We start from the raw sequence: 24276 nt of genomic DNA on the forward strand, positions 1-24276 counted from the left end.
AAAGATATAATGTGTATTTCGTTATGTATTGTACATTTATATTTAAGTTCTATCAGTGTATCTGTGATCTTGATTAACATGAACGTTGTGCTTTCTGTTGAGCAGCTATAAAAGTTGCCAGGCAGGATTTGTGTTGTGGTAACCCAAGGTCAGGTTGCTAACACAGTCAGAGCTGTCTCTTCATCCAGCCATTTATTCACCTATTTAATATTCCTGACAAGATCTCAGAACGTTTCAGCCTCATGCAGAACCCTGAGAATCCACAGAATGAACCTGCGAGCGCTCAGGTAACCTCTTAACAGATACTGGTGGTCTGATGCCCTTTACTGCTGATCTCAGAACAAGTCTTTGCATATGATGGTTTATGGCAGAATGGATGGTCCTTGCTGGGTGAATGATAGAGAGAGGTTACACAGGGAATGTTTGTTTGAACGAGATGGGCTGGTGGTAGTTGGACTTCTGTCCTATTTGCATTACATTGAGACAAAAGCATATTGTATTTAGTTACCACAACAGACTGTATTTGGTGATGGGTTTAAGACCTTCCTCCTGTCTTCATTCTCATGAAACTCTCTATGTGGACACGTTTTGGATTTTATGAGTAAATGTAGTTTATTACTATACATTTTTGAAAATGCAGAAATATTACAGGCCAGTGACCTGGTCTATAAGTACTGGATATAGAATAATATACTGTACTAGCTTGATGTTTGTTGTCTAGGCTTAAAAATAAGCTGTATTTTTACATTCTCTATGTATTTAACTTTACATGGCAGGTATGTAATGTGTTATGCAAACCATACTGTTAAATGGCCTAATATTCAACTGTCTCTACTGCATTTTGTCAGGATATGTTATTAAAGATGGCATGAAACAGAATTTGCACTAGACTTTTCTCACCTATTGTGACATATATCCGAATGAAACAACTTCTCAAACAAGAAGAAATGTAGGGTGGGACTTGATTTTGTCCATTGGGACTTGATTGGATGGTTGGATGATTGTGGTTTGCTATTGGTGGATCTTATGTGAGTGACAGGTTGTCCCGCCCTCACGTCATCAGATAAGAGAAGTTTCTGCAAGAGGGAAAGTTATTTTGATTAAAGATTATGAGGCACATGAATTTAAAACAAATTAAACTGCAATAATCCATAAGAATTGTAAATTTTGATTTCATAGTGATTTTAAACATTTGTTTTTTGCCTCAGATGGAAAGGGATTCCTATGATTTGCCGTCACATGACGCCCTCTCAAAAATCCTCCTGGAGTATCTTCACCTCGTCAAAAAGCCTAAAACTCAGACCAGGACAGAATCTGTACCACAGAAAAAGTCAAACTCTCAGCTCAACCGAACATTTGATGTACATTCAGCACAAAAAAGGTAAAAGAATATCACATGATGGCTACTACAATCATCAATTACAGTTTTTGGCTTTGGTTTGAACCTATAATTTCCCCTTCCATTTATTTGTTGCTGTAAATATTTCCTTTTCAGTCCCTCGATACCTGATTTCAAAAATGACCCTCATGTAGGTGAAGTCACTGAACATCAAACTAAAGTAAGTAATAAAACTGTAGATTATTAGAAGTTTCCCAGAAGTGTTACCTTTCCTCAGAGACTTTCAAACTTATTCAGAACCAGACTTTTAGCTTTTGGCATATAGTATAGTAGGCAATGTTGTTGTACCATCAGTAAGGCTATGCAGAGTTGTAGACAGACAGTCACAGAGTGCCACAAACAAAGAGCAGCCGCCTTTTACAGTTCCTCCTGAACCAAAACAACGAGCTTATGTGTGTTCATGCCATGTCATGACCGTAATTAAGAGGTGGCAACCCGTGACGTTCTACTCAGTTCTAAGCAGTTCACATCCTCAGACTCGGAATTATGCGTTTCTATGGCAACACTATCAACGCCGAAATAAATCCTCAGCAGTCAGGTGGTACAAGTAAGAGTTGCTTATATTCATTATTATTGTAATGTTATGTTCTTCGAGGCATGGTCATTTAACGCCGTCTCTCGTCTTTGGAGAGTGCTCTGAAGGGAGTGTGGGATCTCATGCTTTCAAGGCTAATTTGCTAGCCTTTCCAAAATTTCCCACCTTACCTTTAATCCTTATCTGCGCTAATTATCTCCAAAAGTCATGACAGATAAAAAAGCCTTTGTTTTTTTTTTTTTAAACTAGAATTGTGTGTATCTCTTAATCGCTTCACAAACGTGCTTGTCAACCGGCGAGTTCTATTGTTGCTGCGTCTCCAGTAGTTTTTTTTTTTTTTTTTTTCGTCTCTTCCAGGGTTTTTTTTTTCCAGCTGCAAAACGAAGGCCCGGGCCAGTGATGCCACCTTGTGAACCAAGTAATTAGAGGAAAAAATCTGAGTTGAGTACCTATACAGAGGTATCCCTGCATCCGAATATGCGTAATTCCATACCATACAATAGGCGAAAAACAAGTGTGTCTGAATTCACAGTATTCATGCAGACGTAAAGCATCCGAATGCCCTACTACTCCTGGTGAGATTCTGAAGTGCTTATTTACTGGACACTTTACTATCCCATGAGGCCACGGGAGGGGATTTATGAATGGCAGTGAAGCAACACAAGTTGGTCACATGTCAGTGACAACATGGCTGATGTAGTGTGTGTGAATTTCATTCGTACAACACACATTCATAAGTAAGTTTCAAACCAAATGTAGTATTTACAGTATGCAATTTCAGATGCAGCATATGCGGTAGGTTGCGCGCCTGTACTGCATGTTGTACTGATGACGCTATTTCTGTCATGACAACTCTCTGAGTGTTTGGTATGGTAATGGATATGACAATGTAGATATTTTTGGTCTTGGCGGAATAGATCTGCTACGCTGCTGCTGCTTAATTGCTGCTGCTGCTGTTGATTATTGCTGCTGCTGCAGAGCAAGTATGGGACTTTCTACTGCCAATACATACACAACCCACTGCTGTGAGCAAGTAAGACATGCTGCTGCTGTACAATATAGCATACATGAATAACGGTAGCAGATCTATACAGGTGGAGCTGGGGAAGGTGGAGGGTTTCTGAAGCATGCTGCGCTACTAAGCAATGCTAACTCATGTATTTAAAAATTAAGCATGCAGCTCATTGGCTACTAATACAGCAGGAACCAATCATCTGTGACCTATAGATATTGATGTGATAATTAGCAGGTGTGTTAAAGGACCTATTAGCTTGAGCCATCTAGAGTTTCATGCCAGAACTTTGTATTTACGTCACATATTCTAGTATACGCATAGCTTAGCATATGCGTGAAAATCAAAGTATACTTTATTTTGGCTGTTTTATTATACTTAATGAATATTCACACCATGATTCAGGAATTCAAATAAAAAACCCTCAAGACCATCTCAAGGTGACCCTTATGTCCACAGTGTTCACTCTACAGTATGGTTTGATGAAATGGAAAGACTGTATTGGCTTTGCTTTTCTCATCATAACAGAATCATTGCAAAGCACCCCACAGAGAAAGAAAAACCCATATGTGCTTTTATAATGTGATTGTTCGAAGCAACAGTACAGGCTAAGCAGGGCCTCTGTCTGCGGCATCTATGGGGACCAATCTCTCTTTTCATACACCTTTTCATTGGGTTCAGATGATTCCCTCTGTCTCCTCCCCTCCGCGGGCCCCATCTCATCACCGATCATCATTCTCACCTTGCATGTGTGCCCTTTCAATTAAGCGCTCAATTTCTTTCAGACGACCCAAGGGAGCCACAAGCACACTGGCCCAGAATTGAATCGCCTAATCGGTCCCTCTCCCACTCCTCCCATTTCTGCATACCCGACGCAGACCCCCTTCCTGCACAGAGTGACCCTGAGTGAAAAGCAGACGCCTCAGTGGCATGTTACATGACATGCGCCATACGACTAACACAATGGCACAAAAGGATGCCTGGAAGTGAGGCACATCCCACAATGGCCCTGGTGTGCTGTCTGTTTAGTACAATACAATGTCTCAATGCTATTGTTCAGTTCTATAGACTGAACTAAAGACATGTTGACAAATGTAGATGTGCCAGAATGACTGCATACTAGTCTTATAATGACTTTGTTACACTTTGTTCATCCCATTTTTGTGAATACACTTGTGAAAAATGTGCACTTTTTTAAATCAGTACTTATTACAGAAATAATATAGAAGAATATACTTAACTGTGAACTGAATGTAATGTCCACTTAAGTACACATCTTTATATGTAATTTATAATGTTGTCTTTGAAATATGGTTGAAGTGTACTGACAAGCATTTGTGGTAAACTAAAATGTACTTTAATGTATTTTTTATTGAGACATGCATGTCGTGTATTTAAATGTATTTATAATTTTTTTTTTAATGAGGAAACTGAAATTCAGTTACTTTTTTAAGGGTATGACTATGAGTGTGACAGCATGATTTTAGCTCTACCTAGCTTTATTTTAGGTAATACTGAACGTCATGATCCATGTACAACAGTTTCTGGAAATTAGTTTCTGGAGAAAGAAAAACAAAATACCTTTAATTTGGTGGATTTCATCCTAATCCCTCTATCCTCTGTACCTAGTTCTCATTCGGGTTCCAGTATCTGCTAATAACTGTTGATGACAGCCGCTGTTTTAACCCAACTACGCTTTAAAAAACGACAGTATATCTGCCTTACCTTTAAAAATGGTTAAATGAGACAAGCAAAGCATAAAAATGAATGTTAATTAGGCAGATAGTCTGGCTCAGACAGGCGTCACATACGAACAGACTGCTATTGATTATGTTTTGGCGCGGTGTTTCCCTCAGACAGCATCCCGACTGAACATGTGACTTTGATTCCATCTAGTGGCGGGAAACTGCATCTGCCCCTCCTAGACAGTTAATTATGCCAATGACCTCCAACTATCATGATCCTGTTTTGAGGCAACTCCTTACTAAAATATAAAGTCAGTCTCCTTTTGTAGTCTTTGATTAAAAAATACATTAATAAATACAAAAAGACAATAACATTAAATAATTGTTTCCAGAATTAAATAACTGACTAAATAATTGTTAAAATAATATGTGAAAAATATTTCCTTTTTAAGTTGAAAGCATATCTTTATCTAAATATTATCAACATTTGGCTAATGTGAACGTAAAAAAATATCATTTTAACATTTTAAGCCATCACTACTATGCATCACTCCAATATTGAATCCTGAGTAGCCTATTAAAGCTTTCAAATGAGATTGTCAGGTCAACATTAATTAACATTCAATGATAAAAACACACCAAATGTTAAAGGGATAGTTCACCCAAAAATGAAAATTTGATGTTTATCTGCTTACCCCCAGGGCATCCAAGATGTAGGTGACTTTGTTTCTTCAGTAGAACACAAATTATGATTTTTAACTCCAACCGTTGCCGTCTGTCAGTCATATAATGGGTGTCAATGGGAACACAATCTATGAGAGTAAAAAAACACACACAGACAAATCCAAAATAAACCCTGTGGCTCGTGACGACACATTGATGTCCTAAGACATGAAATGATCGGTTTGTGCATGAAACCGAACAGTATTTATATACGTTTTTGAGGTGTGTACATGACTGGCATAGTTTACACAAGCGCCGTAAGTGATCTCTCGCCGGTATACGCCACTCATTGTTTACACAGTGCGCAAACATTATAGGTACGATGGCTAATCAAAATGGTACATGGTACAAATTAATGGTACAAATTACATGGTAGTGCAATGGTATTCTTTGAAGCACCTTGGATTACCATAAAAATACCTTGATAGGCTATATACCAAAGTACCATGGTATACTAGGGCTATGGTTTCTGCTCTTTCACTTTGCATGCTGTATTATTGAAAGAATCTCATAAACGGAAACTTATGGTTCACAGTTTCAAACTATATTTGCAGGTCATTTTGAATGTACAAATCCATTTATATTTCTCCATAGGAGTTGGAAAACTATCGTGGGGCTATGCATAAGATGGCGGACGACATCATTGGCCTGCGCTCTCAGGTGAGCAGACTGGAGTCTGAGAACAGTCAGCTGCGTCATGACCTTTCCCTGCATCAGGACCTGGGCCACACCCTGCTGGACGACACCGACGCTGACGTCATGACCAAGACCGAGATTGCTGACCGGATCGGTATAATTCCTCCCACTATAATCTCATTTAGGCATATAAAGATTAGCCAAGGCACTGTTCTTTATGTGTATACACTTCACCAGTTACAGTTAATGCTGCCATTTCTTCAGCCCTTTCAGTAAAATGTTACCACCAAAATTAACTAGCTGGCAACCAGTCAAATATTGTCTTTGGATAAGTTTTTTATCGTAATATCATCCTGGCCTCATTTATTACATTTTTACATTTTAAAACTTGACGCCACAATGCTAACAAGTCTCTAGCACAAACTAAAAAAAAACAAACTAGCTTGCTTAGCAAACTAAGGTGCTCTGAGTGATATCTATAGTACAAACTAACAAGTTACACTCTGATTAGTAAACTTTAAATATTAGCAATATAGTTGGCTTATTTAGCAAACACCAAAATTAACACAATTAGCAAATGATTTGAGGTTTCATTCAGACTGACTGTGCTCTAAAAATTAATACTTAATTATAAATACCAGCAATAGTTAGCTTGCTTTAGCTTAGCAAACTTAGCTAAGGTGTTTTGAATGATTTTAGCGCATGAGTTGAGGTTTCATGTAGCACAAACTAACAAATTACACTCTGAAGATTAATTGTAAGTAGTCAGCTTACTTATCAAACACCACTAAGGTGTTCTGAGTGGTTTTGAGGTATTCAGTAGCTTTTAGCAATAGTTAGCTTACTGGTAACAACACTAAAGTGTTCTGAGTGGTTTTTACTGGCGCATGATTTTAGGTATTATTCATGTCTGTAGCATGAGCATGCAAATTATGCTCTGATTAATACTTAATAATTATTTGTAGCCTAATATTTTGCTTGCTTAGCAAACACCACTAAAGTGTTATGAGTGCGTTAGCTTTGAGGTATTAATAATGTCCGTAGCACAAAGTAACAATGCTTTGATTAATACTTAATGGTAAGTATTAGCATTATTTAGTTTAATTAGCAAACACCACAAATGAGTTCAGAGTGGTTTGTAGAGCATGATTTGGGCCTATCATTTATGTCTGTAGCACAAACGAACAAATTACACTCTCATTACTTAATGGTAAGTATTAGAACAACACCAAGGTGTTCTGAATGGTTTTTAACCCAAACTATCAAAACTGATTGATGATTTGAAAACAAAGATTATACTTAATGGTAGCAGTAGCAGTAGTTAGCTTGCTTGGCTAACACTTGTAATTAACATGGAGAGATGTCCTGCTGAAAAATCCAGCTAAAACCAGCCTAAGCTGGTTGGCTGGTCTTAGCTGGTTTAAACTGGAAGTAGCTGGTCTCCCAGTCTCCTAGCTAACCAAAACCCCTCTAAAACCAGCTATGACCAGGCTGGGAGACCAGCTAAAACCAACCTGACCAACTAAGGTGGTTTCAGCAGGGTGATGTACATAAGTACATACAGAAAGAATTAAACAACAGCAGGTAAAAGTTTTGGGAAGCGACTGTTGGAGTATCATATTTCGGATGTTAAAAGTTGTGAGCGTGAAGTGATTTGCACAGGTGTCATGTCCTCACTGAGCTGTGCTGAGGATTGATAAGACTTCTCATTTAGCTAAGGGAATCTGATAAGTACCTACTGCCTTATCTGCTGAAGGACAGTTTGCGTCCCTCACACACTCATATGCACACAAACACAAGGCTCCGCTTAAAGGACGCGTCAAAGACCTTTGAGGCCTTCAAAGCAAATGCAGGCTGTAATTTCCTCTCTATGGTGAATGTGCTGCTTGGCTTTCAGGGGTTTAGATAATGTCAGGAATGTTTTCTACAAAAATATCTCCACAGTGTCACGGTCACACCATTTGTTGATGTTTCTGCAGTCCTCAGAACAGATTTTGACCATAAATACTCCATATACTAAATACAGTATATATTACATTTAATAAAAACAGAAATATAAATATTCCCAGCTAACAGGTTTTCAGAACATATTTTGGTACCTCGGTTTGTCTTTAAAAGAAACAGAAGGAAGAGATTAATTTTAAAATTGTTATACAGTAATGTTTATTTTATTGTTTTTGTAATATGCTAGCTGGCTCATTAATCTTCTATGACACTTTCTACAGCCTCTCTGAAGTTCAAGCTCTCCAGTGAAAGCAGCAAAGCAGCTGCCCAGAAGGACAGAATCCAACAGCTTCAAAACGAGCTCATCAGGGTGGGTTAATCAAGGCCCTTCTCCCTCAGATCATTTAAAGTTTTTGATAAAAGCTGCAGCAGTGTTCAGAGACCACGTTTCCTTTCTGAAGCTCAAGGGGTCCATTGACTGGCATACATTTGTGATGTTTTCTGGCATTAAGGAAATGCTGTATCAAATGCATTAATGGTTTCCTCTCAAGATCATTGATTGGATCAGGTCATTGAATTTGTCTCCAGACTGAATGGCATATTGCTTGTTGTATTTGATGTTAAGCTAAAAATACACAAGACTGGCTGGAGTCTTAATAGACCCCTGGCGATTGAGTTATCCCACTTTATGGACTCGTTTGGCCTGTGTGCAGTTTTATCTTTTTATTTTGTTTATTGCAGAAGAATGACATTGAGAAAGAGTTTGTCCAGCTGCAAAGAGCACATCAACAGCAGCAGGCTGTGCTAAAGAGATATCAGGCACGTGGCAGTAAAATAACTGCACTGGAGGATACAGTTCGCCAACAGGAAAAGGTATTTAGCTTCTCAATACACAGTTTTTGTCATTTTTCGACCACCAAACAATCAATCTATCAAAAGAAAATTTGAGCATAAATTTGGGACAAAATAATAATTCACCCCAAAATGTTAAGTCTGTCATCATTTCTCACTCATATGTCATTCCAATAGTGTTATTTTAGTAATATTTATAGTATTTATTAATATCAACTTTTCATTTAAAGGTGCCATAGAACGCTTTTTCACAAGATGTAATATAAGTCTAAGGTGTCCCCTGAATGTGTCTGTGAAGTGTCAGCTCAAAATACTCCATAGATTTATTTTTTTCTATTAATTTTTTTAACTGCCTATTTTGGGGCATCATTAAATATGCGCCGATTCAGGGCGCGTCACCTTTAAACGCTCACGCTCCCCGCCCCAAGCTCGCGACTCTATAATATATTGCATAAACAAAGTTCACACAGCTAATATAACCCTCAAAATGGATCTTTATGAAGTGTTCATCATGCAGCATGTCTAGTCGCGTAAGTATGGTATTTATTTGGATGTTTACATTTGATTCTGAATGAGTTTGATGGTGCTCCGTGGCTAAAGCTAACATTACACACTGTTGGAGAGATTTATAAAGAATGAAAATGTGTTTATGAATTATACAGACTGCAAGTGTTTAAAAATGAAAATAACGACGACTCTCTTGTCTCCGTGAATACAGTAATAAACTATGGTAACTTTAACCACATTTAACAGTACATTAGCAACATGCTAACGAAACATTTAGAAAGACAATCACTAAAAATATCAAGTTATCATGGATCATGTCAGTTATTATTGCTCCATCTGCCATTTTCGCTGTTGTTCTTGCTTGCTTACCTAGTCTGATGATTCAGCTGTGCACAGATCCAGACGTTAATACTGGCTGCCCTTGTCTAATGCCTTGAACATGGGCTGGCATATGCAAATATTGGGGGCGTACATATTAATGATCTGTTGCATCACAGTTTGTGTTATGTTGAGATTCGCCTGTTCTTCAGAGGTCTTTTGCAAAAATCAAATTTACAGAAGAAGGAGGAAACAATGGAGTTTGAGACTCACTGTATGTCATTTTCATGTACTGAACTCTAATTATTTAACTATGCCAAGGTAAATTCAATTTTCAATTCTAGGGCACCTTTAAGTTTTTGTTATTCATCTACACTCAACGGGCACTTTATTAGGTACACCTTGCTAGTATTGGGTTTTGCCTTCAGAAGTGCCTTAATTCTTTGTGGCAGAGATTCAACAAGGTGCTGGAAACTATCCTCAGAGATTTTGGTCATATTGTCAGCTGCTCATCCATGATGCAAATCTCCTGTTTCATCACATCTCAAAGCTGCTCTATTGGATTTAGAACTGGTGACTGTGGAGTCAGTTTCAGTATAGTCAACTCATTGTCATGTTCAAGTTTGAAGATTATTTGAGCTTTGTGACATGGTGCATTATCCTGCTGGAAGTAGCCATCAGAAGATGGTACACTGTGGTCATAAAGGGATATACATTTTATTTCAGCTTTATTTCATTTACTGACAATTATCTTTAATAGTTAACAATGCATTCCAAAACCTCTGAGACTTTCTTCTTTGGAAAACATAAAAGTAGATATTTTGAAGAATGAAGTTCAAGCTCCTAAAAAGACATATAGGTAGCATGAAATGAATCCATGGCCCTGTTTACACCTGGTATTAAGATCGGATCACAAGTAGACAAGGCAGACACATCCCATCAATTTACATATGAACACGACTGGAGATGACAAAAAACATACAGAGAGCAGCAGCTTTTGTTTCTGCTCTGACAGCCACAAAACAGTGAGTGCGTGTTAGAAATCAGGAATGGTGAGAGAACATTGTGATTGGTATGTTTTTCAACCAAACTTAGGTCTTCAGCTGATAAAGTTTAAATCCCATCTGGCTAGTGCACTTCCCATAATGTTTACACAGTAGTTCAGTAGGCGGTCTTTTGTGGCTGTTCGAACGGATTCAACCACATGAGCGTTTACACTATGAAAGCAATTCGGTCTAATGCATCTTCGACTACCTCTGGAAGTGGTCGAAAGTGGACAAGTTCAAAACGTTTTAGACCCTGTTTGCACCTGTATTTAGCGTCATCCATTTGTGATCCGATCGACCAAAACGTATCTTAAGACCAGAGGTGTAAACAGGGCCCATGAGACTTAATTGGTTTAATCCAAGCCTTCTGAAGACATATGATAGCTTTCTGTGAATAAAAATTATTATTATTCGCTAAATATATTAACTTCTTAGGTGTGTTCATGAAAAATCTCTCCATGCTCTTGGTTGTGGTTGGATGAACTATTTCCTTATCTAGCAGGTGATGTATAATGTATTGTATTTGTTTTAATTCACTGTGCAGGTCATTGAGAAGATGGAGAAAATATTAGATGCAAAACTGAAGGAAAGAAATAAAGAAAATTCAGACAAGAAGAGAACAGCTGTGAAACATAAAGGTGTGCTTTTACACACAATCACACACAAAACCCATCAATTTCAGTTATAATTTAATAGTCAGAGCCATGGCTTAGCGGTTGTGGTGCTCATGCTGGAAATTTGGGTTCGAATCTGGCCTGCGTCATGCCCTAATAAATGTTCTACTCTCTCTCCATAATTTCCAGTCCTCTTACTACTTTCTTTATCAATAAAAAGTGTTAAAACCCCTCCAGAGATTGAGACTGACAAATAATCGTGTTTGTATATAGATGAAGAGGAGCTCAAGAGAAGAGAGATTGAGTCTGTGCTGGCGGCAGAAAACTCTCGACTCCGAGCAGAGCTAGACAGGCAACGTAATCTACCCCCACCTGTCATCATTCAACAGCCTGTGCAGGTAAACCCAAGACCACCAGTAGTTTCCCCTCAAACAGCCATGCTACATGAATGGTTTATTGTACACATTTTATTAATGGTTTTGATCCCATCAGCCTTTCTCAGACAGTGAGAAGCTGGACTTATTGACGCAGCTGGCGAGAGCTGAGGGTCGAATCCAGACACTGGAACAACAGGTTTGATCTTAATGCTGTGAGAAGACATTTCACTTTCACACACAGTGTAAATTATGGGTTGGAGTGCAGTGGTTGGTGCGAGCGCTCTTGAAACATTGAGCTGTGGTGCTTATGTGGGTGATCAAGGTTCGAGTTTGGCATATCATATTGTTTCTGTGTAGCTCCATAGAATGGATGTTTTTGTTTACACAAATACTGGAACAAGACGCTCCAGTCACCACAAGAAATTATAATAAATAGTGGTTTTTGAACACTGCAGTGCTTGTGTCTTTGTGATATTGGTCATTTTGTGCAGTTGAAAGAGAACTCCAGACTATGGGGGAAAGAGAAACAAGAGATGTTGACAAGACTCAGTGAATATGAACATGGATTCGCTCGAACATCAACCATGATTCTTCTTGATCTGCCCATGGTCAGTATATGACTGCTGTTTATGTAAACTATTATTATTTTTTTGACCTTGGAAATATATAGACTATATGGTATTGTCTATTGAGTCATCCTTTTTTATTTCCTAACAGAAAAGTGTGAATGAGTCTGTATTGGGACATTCTCGACACAGGCAACTGGAACCTCTGAAGTGATCACGTCTAATCAGTGTTAGTATTTTTCAAAATATTTCTGTTGCAAAAAATATAAATGTTTTTTTTTTAAATATAAAAACCATAACATTTATATATGCCATTATTTCTTTTATTTATATTAATTTAAAACCTTCAGAATATCTGGATGTATTTATGTTTTAAAAATCTTTCAACATTTTTGTTTTTGAAAAATAACAACACAGTCTGACATTTAGTACCAGTCAAAACTTTGGACACACGCTCTGTACTCATTGTTTTAAAATCTGTAAAATATTAATAATAAAGTCATGAATCCTTTTAAACAAATGACGAGATTCATCAAGAAAAATTAGTTAATTAAAATGAAATGGAAACTCATATTTTAAATCAGTATTATTTTAGTAGTTTTTATTAATATTTAAAACTAGATTTTATGTTTATATTTTCCATGTTCGTTTTAATTTCAGTTAAAGATTTAGTAATTTTGTAGTGTGTTTTTGTCATTTTTATCCATTTTTTTAATGAATATGTCATAGTTTTTATTAATTTTTTTTTTTCAGATTTACTTTTTTTTAGTACATCAAGTTAAACTAAACGAAAATGAGAAATGTTTCCTTGGCAACTAGCTGAAACAAAATAAGTTTAAGTATTTTTAAATATTTTCTTTCAGTTAATGTTTATTTTATTTCAAATAACAAAAATGTTTTTTTTTTTTTTTTTATGGTTTTAGTTTTAGTTTCAGTTACAATAATAACCCTGTTTTAAATTCACAAAATATTTAAACTTTTTTTTCTTTTTAAAAATGTTTTTACTCACCTTCATGTCATTCCAAACATTGGAACCTAAAAGAAAATATTTTGAAAAAGGACTGATTCACCCCCAACATTCTTCAAAATATCTTCTTTTATGTCCCACAGAAGCAAAAAAAAAATCAGGTTTGGAACAACATGAGGGTGAGTAAATGATGACAGAACAATCAGATCATGAGAAACTTAAACTGAATCTTTTGACAGGTATTTCATCTCAAAGACAGACTGTTTGCCGTCCTTAAAACTCATTGTACCATCCAGTTCAGTCCTCGACATCATTTCTCTGTTTGCAGCTCTGCTATCTGCCGACATTCAGTGGTTTGATGGTTAGCATGATGGGCTTCTCGGGCAGTAAGATGAGCTCAAACGTGCTCCTGATCTCCACCTGCCTCTGCTTCTCAAACCTGAAGTTCTCCAGCATCTATAAAGATGACAAAACAACAAGAAATAAGAAAGAAAACCACTTAGGAGGATAGGATGTTCCTCTCTTTAGAAATCCACATACGTGAATCAGGAAGAGCTGCATCTCTGTCTCGGCGATCCTGCGGCCCAAACACTGGCGTGGGCCAAACCCGAAGCTCAGGCTCCTGAAGTAGTGGCTCTGGGATCTGACCCAGCGAGAGGGACGGTACTGCTCTGGGTGCGGGAAGACCCGGTGATCACGACCCATGGCGTACAGACCCAGCTGAACTAAAGTCTGATCCAGACAGACAAATGAACAGTTGTATTTTGTCCAATTCGTTGTGAAATACTTCAGTTATTTTGTTAAAATCACACTCACCCCAGCTGGAATGTGGTAATTTTGAAGGACGATGTCTTCAGTGATGTATCTTTGTAGACTCACTGCTACAGGATGTAACCTTCAAAAGAAATTACATGATTTCAGACACATAGTAAAGCCAGATGCGAGTCATATTTATTCTTTTATTTCTGGGTGTTTCTACGACCACTTTGAACTACCTTGAAAAAAGATTTAATGAAAAACAACCCTGAAAAATAAAAGCCCCTATAGTTGAACAGAAAGGTGTTTTATGCCGTGATATCTTGGAGTGAATGAACTGTTTAAATACCTCAAAGTTTCCTTCAGGGCTCCTTTGAGCAGAGGAACCATCTTGAGCATCTGCACCATGTCTCCTTTAGAGGCGATACGAGCAGCCGAGATTTCCGCCCGGAGCTCCTCCTGCAGGTCCGGGTGTCGGGCCAACTCATAGAGCGTCCACATCAGTGTGATAGACGTCTGACGCATACAAAAATACAGAAAATATACCAATACAACAACCTTGAAAACATTTTGATGAAACACACTTTATATAAGCCGATTTCATATTCTGTAATACCACCCAGAAATGAAAATATACAATCATTTACTCATTCATGACATTCTCTTACTTCTGTGAAACACAAATGAAGATATTTTGAAGAATGTTTTTTGTCCATACAATGAAAGTCAATAGGGTTCAAAACTATTAGACCCCACTAACTAACTTTCTTTACATGGACAAAAAACATTCCTTAAAGGGTTAGTTCACCCAAAAAATGTGAACTAAAAATGTCAAATTAAGATATTTTGATGAAATCTGAGACCTTTGTTTTTAAAAAAAACATGCATAGACAAATCCAAATTAAACCCTGCGGCTCGTGACGACAGATTGATGTCCTAAGACACAAAACGATCAGTTTGTCCAAGAAACCGAACAGTATTTACCTGTCTCATGCATATACTTCAATGAGCGCGATCTGACCTCACTAGCCGGAAGCTGAACGAAGTTGGACATAGTGGTGTATTAGAGGTAAAAAATGATATAAATACTGTTCGGTTTCTCACACAAACCGATCGTTTCGTGTCTTAGGACATCAATCTGTCGTCACGAGCCGCATGGTTCAATTTGGACTTGTTTGCGCAAGTTTTATTTACTCTTATAGTAGAAGTTCCCATTCACCCCTATGATTTGACTGACAGACGGCAGCGGTTGCAGTTAAAAATCACAATTTGTGTTCTACTGAAGAAAAAAAGTCACCTACATCTTGGATGCGCTGGGGGTAAGCAGATAAACATCAAATTTTCATTTTGGGTGAACTATCCCTTTAAGGCCCAGAAAGGTAGTAAAGACATTGTTAAAATAGTTCATGTGACTTCAGTGGTTTAACCTTAATGTTGCACAGCAAAATCCCTAGAGTTAAATCAACTCTGCTCAGATTGCATATGGTCCCTCTCTATATAGTGTTACAGTAACACTGAAGCAGAGTGAAAGTTAATGAGATAATTAAGTGATTGAGCATTAGTGATGAACACCTGCTGTTAACAAGCATAATCACTGAAAAGAAACACAATAACTACAAAGGACTTCCAGCCACAGCCTTAGATGAAAAGATAAAAGACATTAAATTTCTCAAGAACTCCACAAACAGCATGATCTCATTAACTTTAACTTTGCTTCAGTGTTATTTTAGCTCTATGTAGAGAGGGACCATATGTTCTCTGAGCAGAGTTGATTTAACTCTGGGGATTTTGCTGTGTGTGAAGCGACGAGAATATTTTTTATGCGCAAAAACAAAACAAAAATAACTACTTTATTCAACAATATCTTCTTTTCCGTGTCAGTCTCTGATGCTTTTCACGATGACTTTTAACAATGTCTTTACTACCTTTCCGGACCTTGAATGTGGTAGGTCTGTTGCTGTCTATGGGGATGTGAGAAAGCTCTCAGATTTCATTAAAAATATCGTAATTTTTGTTCCAAAGATCTTACGGGTTTAGAACGACATGAGGGTGAGTAATAAATGACAGAAATTTCATTTTTGGGTGAACTAACCCTTTAAATAATCTTCTTTTGTGTTCCGCAGAAGAAAGTCAAACAGGTGTGGAACGACGTGAGTAAATAAAAATATTGTGCCATTTTTATTTCTGAATAGCCTATTCCTGTAGCGTTGAATATTTATCGTACCGTGTCAACCCCTCCAGCCATCAGCTCTGTGACACTAGCCTTTATGTCCTCAATGGACAGTTTGTCCAGCATTAGAAGGCTAGCCAACACACCCGGGTACTTCCCGCTGGCTCCTGGATCTTTCCTCAACTGTCTGTAGATATTCTGGATACATCGGTCAGCTTTGGAAAAACCACATTGAGAGATGAAAAATCATTGGATGTTTCAAGAGGAAATGCCCTGATGTAATTAAATCGAAATCGAACTGGTGTGATGTCATTTCAAACAAAATCAGGCAAAAATGATTGGAGTTCGTTCTGGGAGTTCAAAAACAACTTGCCAAAGCGAACATTCGGGAAAAGTTCACTCTTAAGGATTAGTTCACTTTCAAATAAAATTTTCCTGATAATTTACTCACCCCCAAGTTTATATGCTTTATATAAACAAATGATCGCCTTCCAAGTGCTTCCGCCAAAACCGCACTTTCTTATTCTTCAAAAAACATACGCTGTATTTTCTACGCCTTCCCTATTCTACTTACGGAAAAAATGGAACTGGCGCTGCGTTCGTTACTTTTTTTGAAGAAGAAGAATATGAAAGTGCGTTTTTTGGGGAAAAACTTGGAGGGTGATCATTTGTTTATATAAAGCATATACATTTACATTTTGTCTAAAATCGTCGATCGTTTCTCTAGATAAGACCCTTATTCCTCATCTGGTATCGTTTAAAGCACTTTGAAGCTGCAGTGAAACTGTAATTTTGATCTTTAACCGTTTGGAGGCCAATTGAAGTCCACTATAAGGAGAATAATCCTGGAATGTTTTCATCAAAAACCTTAATTTCTTTTCGACTAAAGAAAGAAGGACATGAACATCTTGGATGACATGGGGGTGAGTAAATTATCAGGAAAACTTTATTTGAAAGTTAACTAATCCTTTAACACCTCCAAATTATCATTGGTCCATGGTGATTGCATAATAAGTAGGTGTGGCTCTGAGGCTCTGCCTTCTTTGATGTGGAAATCTTCATTGGTTCATTTCTTCTGTTGAGTCTGTCGAGGTCGGACCTCCGTGAGTAAAAACAAGAACAAACTGGAGAGTGGCTTTATAGTAGAAAATTAAGTTGTTATTTCTAACAACACCAACTCTGTTTTTTCCTGTTTGATATTGTAAAGCTGCTACTTTATAGCAATATATTGTAAATAATGTGCTATATAAACAAACGCAATACAGATCTTGTGCAAACATCCACATCGCTATGATCAGATGCTTTCTTAAAGGTCCCGTTCTTCATGATCCCATGTTTCAAACTTTAGTTAGTGTGTAATGTTGTTGTTAGAGTATAAATAAAATCTGTAAAATTTTAAAGCTCAAACTTCAATGCCAAGCAAGATATTTTATTTAACAGAAGTTGCCTACATCGAACGACCAGTTTGGACTACATCCCTCTACTTCCTTCTTTAATGACGTCACTAAAACAGTTTTTTGACTAACCTCCTCCCACAGGAATACACAAAAAAGGGGGCGTGGTCTTGTTGCGCTCCCACGGAGAAGAGCAAGAGTTGCGTTTGTAGAGTGTGTTTCGAAACTGTGTTATTTTCATCCCGCAGTCCAATCACCTTTGTTTGGCCTTCCCAGGGACGCTGTACTTAGAGATCAATGGTTACAATTTATGTTTAACTCTTGTGTTTATTGTTATGTTTAATAATTAAATTATAATTGTGGTATCCTTACTGCAATAGTTAATGTTGGACTGCAGTGCACATAATGGCCAAAAGAGGGGACTATGTTGATGTATATGGCTGTTTTCCGTATGAGGTACTCTTCTGAGTGAGTGCTAACGTTGTACATTTTCTGTCGCTGCTTGTGGAGAATAAAGAGTTCAGTCTCTCGGGAATTATTGTCTTTTGTGTTCATTCGGCACAACACCACAATAATCCACATGTAAAACTATGTGCAGCACACGTTATGGTAAGAGGCGTGACCTTTCCGGGCAAGGAGCGCTAAGCTGCTGTCGAATCACAACACAGGAACCGCTGGCACAATCAGAACTCGTTACGTATTTCTGAAGGAGGGACTTCATAGAACAAGGAAGTCATCAGCCGTTTTTATGACAGTGGAAACAGCGGTATACAGATAAGTAAATTATGTGAAAAATACACGCGAAACATGAACACATGTTATATTGCACACTATAAACACAATCAAAGCTTCAAAAAACCATGAAAAACGGGACCTTTAACTGCTGTTTTCTCACTGTCATTTTTGTTGTGTGTTTATTTTATTGTTGATTATTCACATATTCATCTAAACATCATTTTCAGCAGCATGAGCGGTGTTAGGATGTTTGCTAAAAGTAAAACACTGGTCACTTATTTCGAAATTCTTTTTATCCCTAAGCAAAGAAAGAAAAATAACTTTTCAGTGAGTATATCGGGGCCTGAAGTGTTTCCCGCCAAAAAGACCAGCATGAATTTTACTCTATACAACCAGTGTCATGTTACCCTGATTAAAGATGCCGTCCCAGGCCTCCACATGGTCCTTCCAGATTTTGGCCCCCATGCGGCGGAGCAGGGCCGGTGGGAGGTACAGCATGGGCGAGGTGGTCTTAAACATGAGGGTGATGCAGTCAATGAAGTGCTGGACGTCTGGATCAATGTAGTCCAACAGCAGACCCAAACGCTCGCCGTACAACACCGCACTCACAGCTGAGAGAAACAAACAGGGTTTGCTTTCAAATCCCGTTCAAATGTAAATTGAGTAACTAATGCTGTATAATACTGTTTATTTGTGTGTGTGAAATAATTCGATAAATGAGTATGTAGAAACAAGAAATATTAACCAGAAACATTGTACAGACACCTATTGTGTTTAGATTTTATATATATATATATATATATATATATATATATATATATATATATATATATATTAGACATGTCAAAATAAGCGCGTTAACGCATGTGATTAATTTTTTCAGTTTAACGTGTTAAAAATATTTAACACAACATAGCATCCATTTTCTGTCATCCTTTGGCTGCGCTATTGTATATGATCAAGCTATTATTCATTAAAGTGCTATTAAACCATTCTAGTGCGATAAGAGGCAAAAAAAAAAAAAAAACACATCTGAAAAGCGCACACAGAATGCCGCTTCAGACAGCGCGCCAGCGCCACATTAAGTTCTCTTTCAGAGAAAAACACAAAATTATGTCAAACTTCCCATTTTGTCGAGTATCCTCCTAAGCAGTCTTAAATGAGTTAAAAAGTGTTAAACGAACGTAGAAAGTTGTGAGAAAATAGGATGTGTCAGATTCGCTTCACATGCGTCAGGTCTTAAAGTGACAGCAGCCTAATAAACCTGCTGCTGTCTGTCTTTAATGTTAAGAACAAAAGACAGAGAAAATCACTCACTGCTCTTGACTGAATCACTTTTGTTTAATGGTTTAATAAGGATTAATCTATATTCAAATCATAATTTATGCAGTTAAACTGTGCAGTGTTTATTAACTGCACAGATACAGAAATCATTCAAGAAATTATTCAATTTTTGTATATTTACCTGTTAGACCTTCCTGAAAATCTTAAAGCACTATTTACAAGTTTACATGGGTCAAAAACAATGAAAACAATAACTTTTTGTGCATAATTGCAGGGCAGGTAAACTGTTTATTACATACGTTTATGACATTTATTACAATGGGTTTATTTGAAGATTGTTTTAAGTTCACTTAAATTAAAAGTTGTTATATTTTTAATATTAATATAATATATTATTAATATAATATATATTTTAATATATTATTAAATGTTACAAATGATAGATTTCAATTATACTGTAATGTTCAATGCTATAACTAATGGCTAATATTAATTTATTTTTAATTTTTTTTTAATTATCAGCATCAGTACTGTTATCAGTGATACTGGCCTTCTTTCATAAAAAAGATTCCATTAAACAAATGTTTAAAATATACTTTCTTTTTGTTGTTTATACATTAATTTTGAGATTCAGTGTAAAAGTATTACAAATTAAAAATATATTAAAAACTTTAATGTTAGGTGTGATTTTTTAAAAAATATATATATATGTAATTAGTTAATGTTTTATCGATTGACAGCACTATTCAGTCTACAGACAATTGCAATAAAACAAGAAAGCTGTGTCTGTTACTGATGGTGTCAGACCTTACATTCCAGTGCATACTTGAAGAGTTCATGGGACAGATCTGTGGTCCATTCATTTTGTCCACTCCTTTCAATCTTTTTATAGACACGAGCCACAAAGTCCTGACCGACCTCATCCAGGAGCGGCACAAAGTTCCCCTGCACCTTTGGAGAAATCACCTCCTTGTTTAGAATGATCCTATTGTATTTCCAGTCCTCTCCATCTCTGCAGGAACAAATCAATACCTTTTACTATTCCGGTAAACATGGTAATTATAGCACATCTGGAAAGACACTGCCTACTTTAGCAGGACGCCGTATTTGCGGTTCCTGTAGTCCCTGTAGGAGGTCCACGCTTCCACCCGGAGTCTCTTGGGATAATGACCCTCAGCTTTGAACAGAATAGCAGCGTCTTCAGGTTTGATGATGTTCACACTCTCGTAGTATCCAACTTTTTCCCTGTCCAAATTTATTGTGCAGAAATAGGCATAATATACTGTTATAATGATGACAGCATTTTGATTTTTGGGTGAACTATCCCTTTAATATACCTCTTTGATGATGAACAGGTTCCCATCAACCCTTCAAGTACAGACTATTATGCAACAATTTCTAAATTAAAAGTCTTTTTTATGTTTGTGTGGTGGTGTAAAAATGTTTAGGTCACATAAATGATTGTAAAAGAAAAAAGAAATGAGGACAATTTTTATTATTGTTTACTTTTAAAAAAATAAGCAAAAGGGTTTGCGTGCCAAATAAGTGTGGTGTAACCAACATGCAAGTAGCCATTTTGTTGTCAGGTGACTAAATAAAATACCTCACTACTGCATGTCAAGGTCAGTAAGGTTTATTACTACTACTATTATTACTACTATTATTTTAAATACCCAATATTTTGACCTTTTTTATGGCATGTTGTGTTTAGGTCAAATGGAATAACGCTATAAGAAATCATTTTGATATTCATGAGTCAAGAATTTGTGATATTTGTACCTTGAATGTCTGAAAACAGGAATTTTTATTAAGTATTTTAGTACTTTTTATGTCATTAAACCCATTTTTGTAGAATAAAGTGTATGAAACAAACATAAATACAATGATTCAAATTATTTTTGACCACCTTTGACCAATATATTTTTATGGCTTTCCAGTTGTCTGTGATTACTGGATAAAAAAAAAAAAAAAAAAAAAAAAATATATATATATATATATATATATATATATATATACACACACAGTACAGTCCAAAAGTTTGGAACCACTACAATTTTTTATGTTTTTAAAAGAAGTTTCGTCTGCTCACCAAGGCTACATTTATTTACTTAAAAAAAATACAGTAAAAACAGTAATATTGTGAAATATTATTACAATTTAAAATAACTGTTTTCTATTTGAATATATTTGACAAAGTAATTTATTCCTGTGATGCAAAGCTGAATTTTCAGCATCATTACTCCAGTCTTCAGTGTCACATGATCCTTCAGAAATCATTCTAATATGCTGATCTGCTGCTCAAGAAACATTTAATGTGTACAACTGTACAAAATATTTGTGTACAATATTTTTTTTCAGGATTATTTGATGAATAGAAAGATCAAAAGAACAGTGTTTATCTGAAATCTAATCTTTTGTAACATTATAAATGTCTTTACTGTCACTTTTGATCGATGTAAAGCATCCTTGCTGAATAAAAGTATTCATTTCTTTACTTTCTTTTCAAAAAAATAAAAATACAAATTCTTACTGACCCCAAACTTTTGAACGGTAGTGTATAATGCTACAGAAGCTTTGTATTTCAGATAAATGCTGTTCTTTTGAACTTTATCAAGGAATCCTGAAAAAAAAAAGTACACAACTGTTTTCAACATTGAAAATAATCATAAATGTTTATTGAGCAGCAGATCAGCATATTAGAATGATTTCTGAAGGATCATGTGACACTGAAGACTGGAGTAATGATGCTGAAAATTCAGCTTTGCATCACATTATAAATTACTTTGTCAAATATATTTAAATAGTACACAGTTATTTTAAATTGTAATAATATTTCACAATATTACTGTTTTTACTGTATTTTTAATTAAATAAATGTAGCCTTGGTGAGCAGATGAAACTTCTTTTAAAAACATAAAAAAATCTTAGTGGTTCCAAACTTTTGGACTTTACTGTATATATATATATATATATATATATATATATATATATATATATATATATATATATATATATATATATATATATATATATATATATATATATATAATATAATGCAATATTTCATAAAAAAAAAAATCTCAAAGAAATAGAAATGCATGTGACTTTTTAAAAATGAATTTCTATGAATTTTTTTATCACATTTTTCATGTCCGTGGGAATCCTGTACATAGCACTATTAGTTAAAAAACAAAAATGTGTTGTTTTACCTGTAAATGGGACCAAACATATTGAAATTGTGCACCATAATCCGGTGGATATTCCTGAGGCCATCCATTTTCCAGAATGTGTAGAGATTTGCCACACTGTTCTTCCATACTCCAGGAATCTCACTGAAGGGCAGTACGGTAGAGTTGTCCTTTCGGACTGCAGGTACTCGTCCTGTGTGGGTCGTCCTGGCCTGTGACAGGTGCTTCAGTGTGGACAGACACTTGGCCAGACGGGCCCTCAGACTCCAACGGTCCATCACACCCTCTCACTGCCTCTCTCTGACGCTCCTCTCTTTCGCAGTCTCATGGGAAGTAGCTGTTTGTTTTTATATGACTTCCCACTTCCCATTTCAAGGATGATGGAGAAGTGTGCTGAGGACATATGCAAAGAGACCACCCCAAATTTTCTGGGACATTCATAAGATGTGGAGCCCCCTATTGGGTATTACTAGGGCCTTATTGTGATGTCAGGACCTCCTGATTAGACTTCTATGGGGGGAGAGAGAGATTATTTTTTATTCTATTCTATTCTTTTTTATATTTTTGGGTAGGAGGTGACCTTTGGTATATATACATATATACATAAATTCAACGTATATACGTATATATACCATTCATAAGTATGTGAACAATTGGTTCTCAATACTGTGTGTGGTTACCTGATGATCTACAAGAGTTTTTTTTTTTTGTTTTTTTTGTGATGGTTGTTCATGAGTCTCTTGTTTGTTCTGAGCAGTTAAACTGAGCTCTGTTCTTCAGAAAATTCCTCCAGATCCTGCAGATTCATCAGTTTTCCAGCATTTTTTCCATATTTGAACCCTTTCCAGCAGTGACAATGATTTTGAGATTCATCTTTTCACACTGAGGACAATTGAGGGACTCAAACTCAACTATTAAAAAAGGTTCAAACATTCACTGATGCTCCAGAAAAAAACATGATGCATTAAGAGCCCGAGGGGTGAAAACTTTTGGAATTTGAAGATCAAGGTAATTTGTCTTCCGGGAAACATGCAAGTATCTTCTGTTGCTTCTGAAGGGCAGTACTAAATGAAAAAAAAAAGATATTCAAGCGTAATAAGAAGAATTTGGACCGCTTCATCCTGTTCAAAAGTTTTCACCCCTCGGCTCTTAATGCATCATGTTTTCTTCTGGAGCATCAGTGAATGTTTGAACCTTTTTTAATAGTTGAGTTTGAGTCCCTCAGTTGTCCTCATTGTGAAAAGATGAATCTCAAAATCATTGTCACTGCTGGAAAGGGTTCAAATATGGAAAAAATGCTGGAAAACTGATGAATCTGCAGGATCTGGAGGAATTTTCTGAAGAACAGAGCTCAGTTTAACTGCTCAGGACAAACAAGAGACTCATGAACAACCATCACAAAACATAAAAACAGTCGTGGATCATCAGGTAACCACACACAGTATTGAGAACCAATGGTTCCCAAACTTATGAATGGGGTTATTTTAATAAATTTATTTTAATATATATATATATATATATATATAATTTTTTTTTTTTGTATGGACTATATGTAAACATCTTTTATG

General features: G+C 36.4%; 2 protein-coding genes across 2 annotated transcripts; one reads left to right on the top strand and one right to left on the bottom strand.

The window, feature by feature from the left end:
• Positions 1 to 166: 166 nt before the first annotated feature.
• ccdc33 (coiled-coil domain containing 33) lies at positions 167 to 13605 on the top strand. The gene is made up of 12 exons (XM_067379270.1): positions 167 to 287; positions 1209 to 1381; positions 1496 to 1559; positions 5949 to 6144; positions 8216 to 8304; positions 8676 to 8807; positions 11202 to 11295; positions 11545 to 11669; positions 11764 to 11844; positions 12140 to 12256; positions 12366 to 12443; positions 13510 to 13605. The coding sequence occupies exons 1-11, from the start codon at positions 243 to 245 to the stop codon at positions 12426 to 12428; spliced, it is 1179 nt and encodes a 392-aa protein (XP_067235371.1). The 5' UTR covers positions 167 to 242; the 3' UTR covers positions 12429 to 12443; positions 13510 to 13605.
• cyp11a1.2 (cytochrome P450 family 11 subfamily A member 1, tandem duplicate 2) lies at positions 13515 to 22986 on the bottom strand. Its single transcript, XM_067379269.1, has 9 exons — positions 22730 to 22986; positions 20610 to 20765; positions 20333 to 20532; positions 18644 to 18847; positions 16162 to 16322; positions 14287 to 14453; positions 13998 to 14076; positions 13722 to 13913; positions 13515 to 13637 (listed from the first exon to the last, which is right to left on the bottom strand). Exons 1-9 carry the CDS (start codon positions 22984 to 22986, stop codon positions 13515 to 13517), a joined length of 1539 nt encoding a protein of 512 aa, XP_067235370.1.
• Positions 22987 to 24276: the final 1290 nt, after the last annotated feature.

Source organism: Chanodichthys erythropterus, chromosome 24 (assembly GCF_024489055.1).
Source record: "Chanodichthys erythropterus isolate Z2021 chromosome 24, ASM2448905v1, whole genome shotgun sequence".
In the NCBI taxonomy this organism is placed as follows: domain Eukaryota; kingdom Metazoa; phylum Chordata; class Actinopteri; order Cypriniformes; family Xenocyprididae; genus Chanodichthys; species Chanodichthys erythropterus.

Excerpts from the sequence above, each read along its gene's own strand:
- ccdc33 (XM_067379270.1), top strand. The coding sequence starts at position 243 with ATGCAGAACCCTGAGAATCCACAGAATGAACCTGCGAGCGCTCAG. Across the intron at positions 288-1,208 it reads ATGAACCTGCGAGCGCTCAG|ATGGAAAGGGATTCCTATGA; the intron begins GTAACCTCTTAA and ends TTTTTGCCTCAG. Across the intron at positions 11,296-11,544 it reads AACAGCTGTGAAACATAAAG|ATGAAGAGGAGCTCAAGAGA; the intron begins GTGTGCTTTTAC and ends GTTTGTATATAG.
- cyp11a1.2 (XM_067379269.1), bottom strand. The coding sequence starts at position 22,986 with ATGGACCGTTGGAGTCTGAGGGCCCGTCTGGCCAAGTGTCTGTCCACA. Across the intron at positions 14,077-14,286 it reads GCCCTGAAGGAAACTTTGAG|GTTACATCCTGTAGCAGTGA; the intron begins GTATTTAAACAG and ends TTTCTTTTGAAG. Across the intron at positions 13,638-13,721 it reads TGCAGCTCTTCCTGATTCAC|ATGCTGGAGAACTTCAGGTT; the intron begins GTATGTGGATTT and ends TCATCTTTATAG.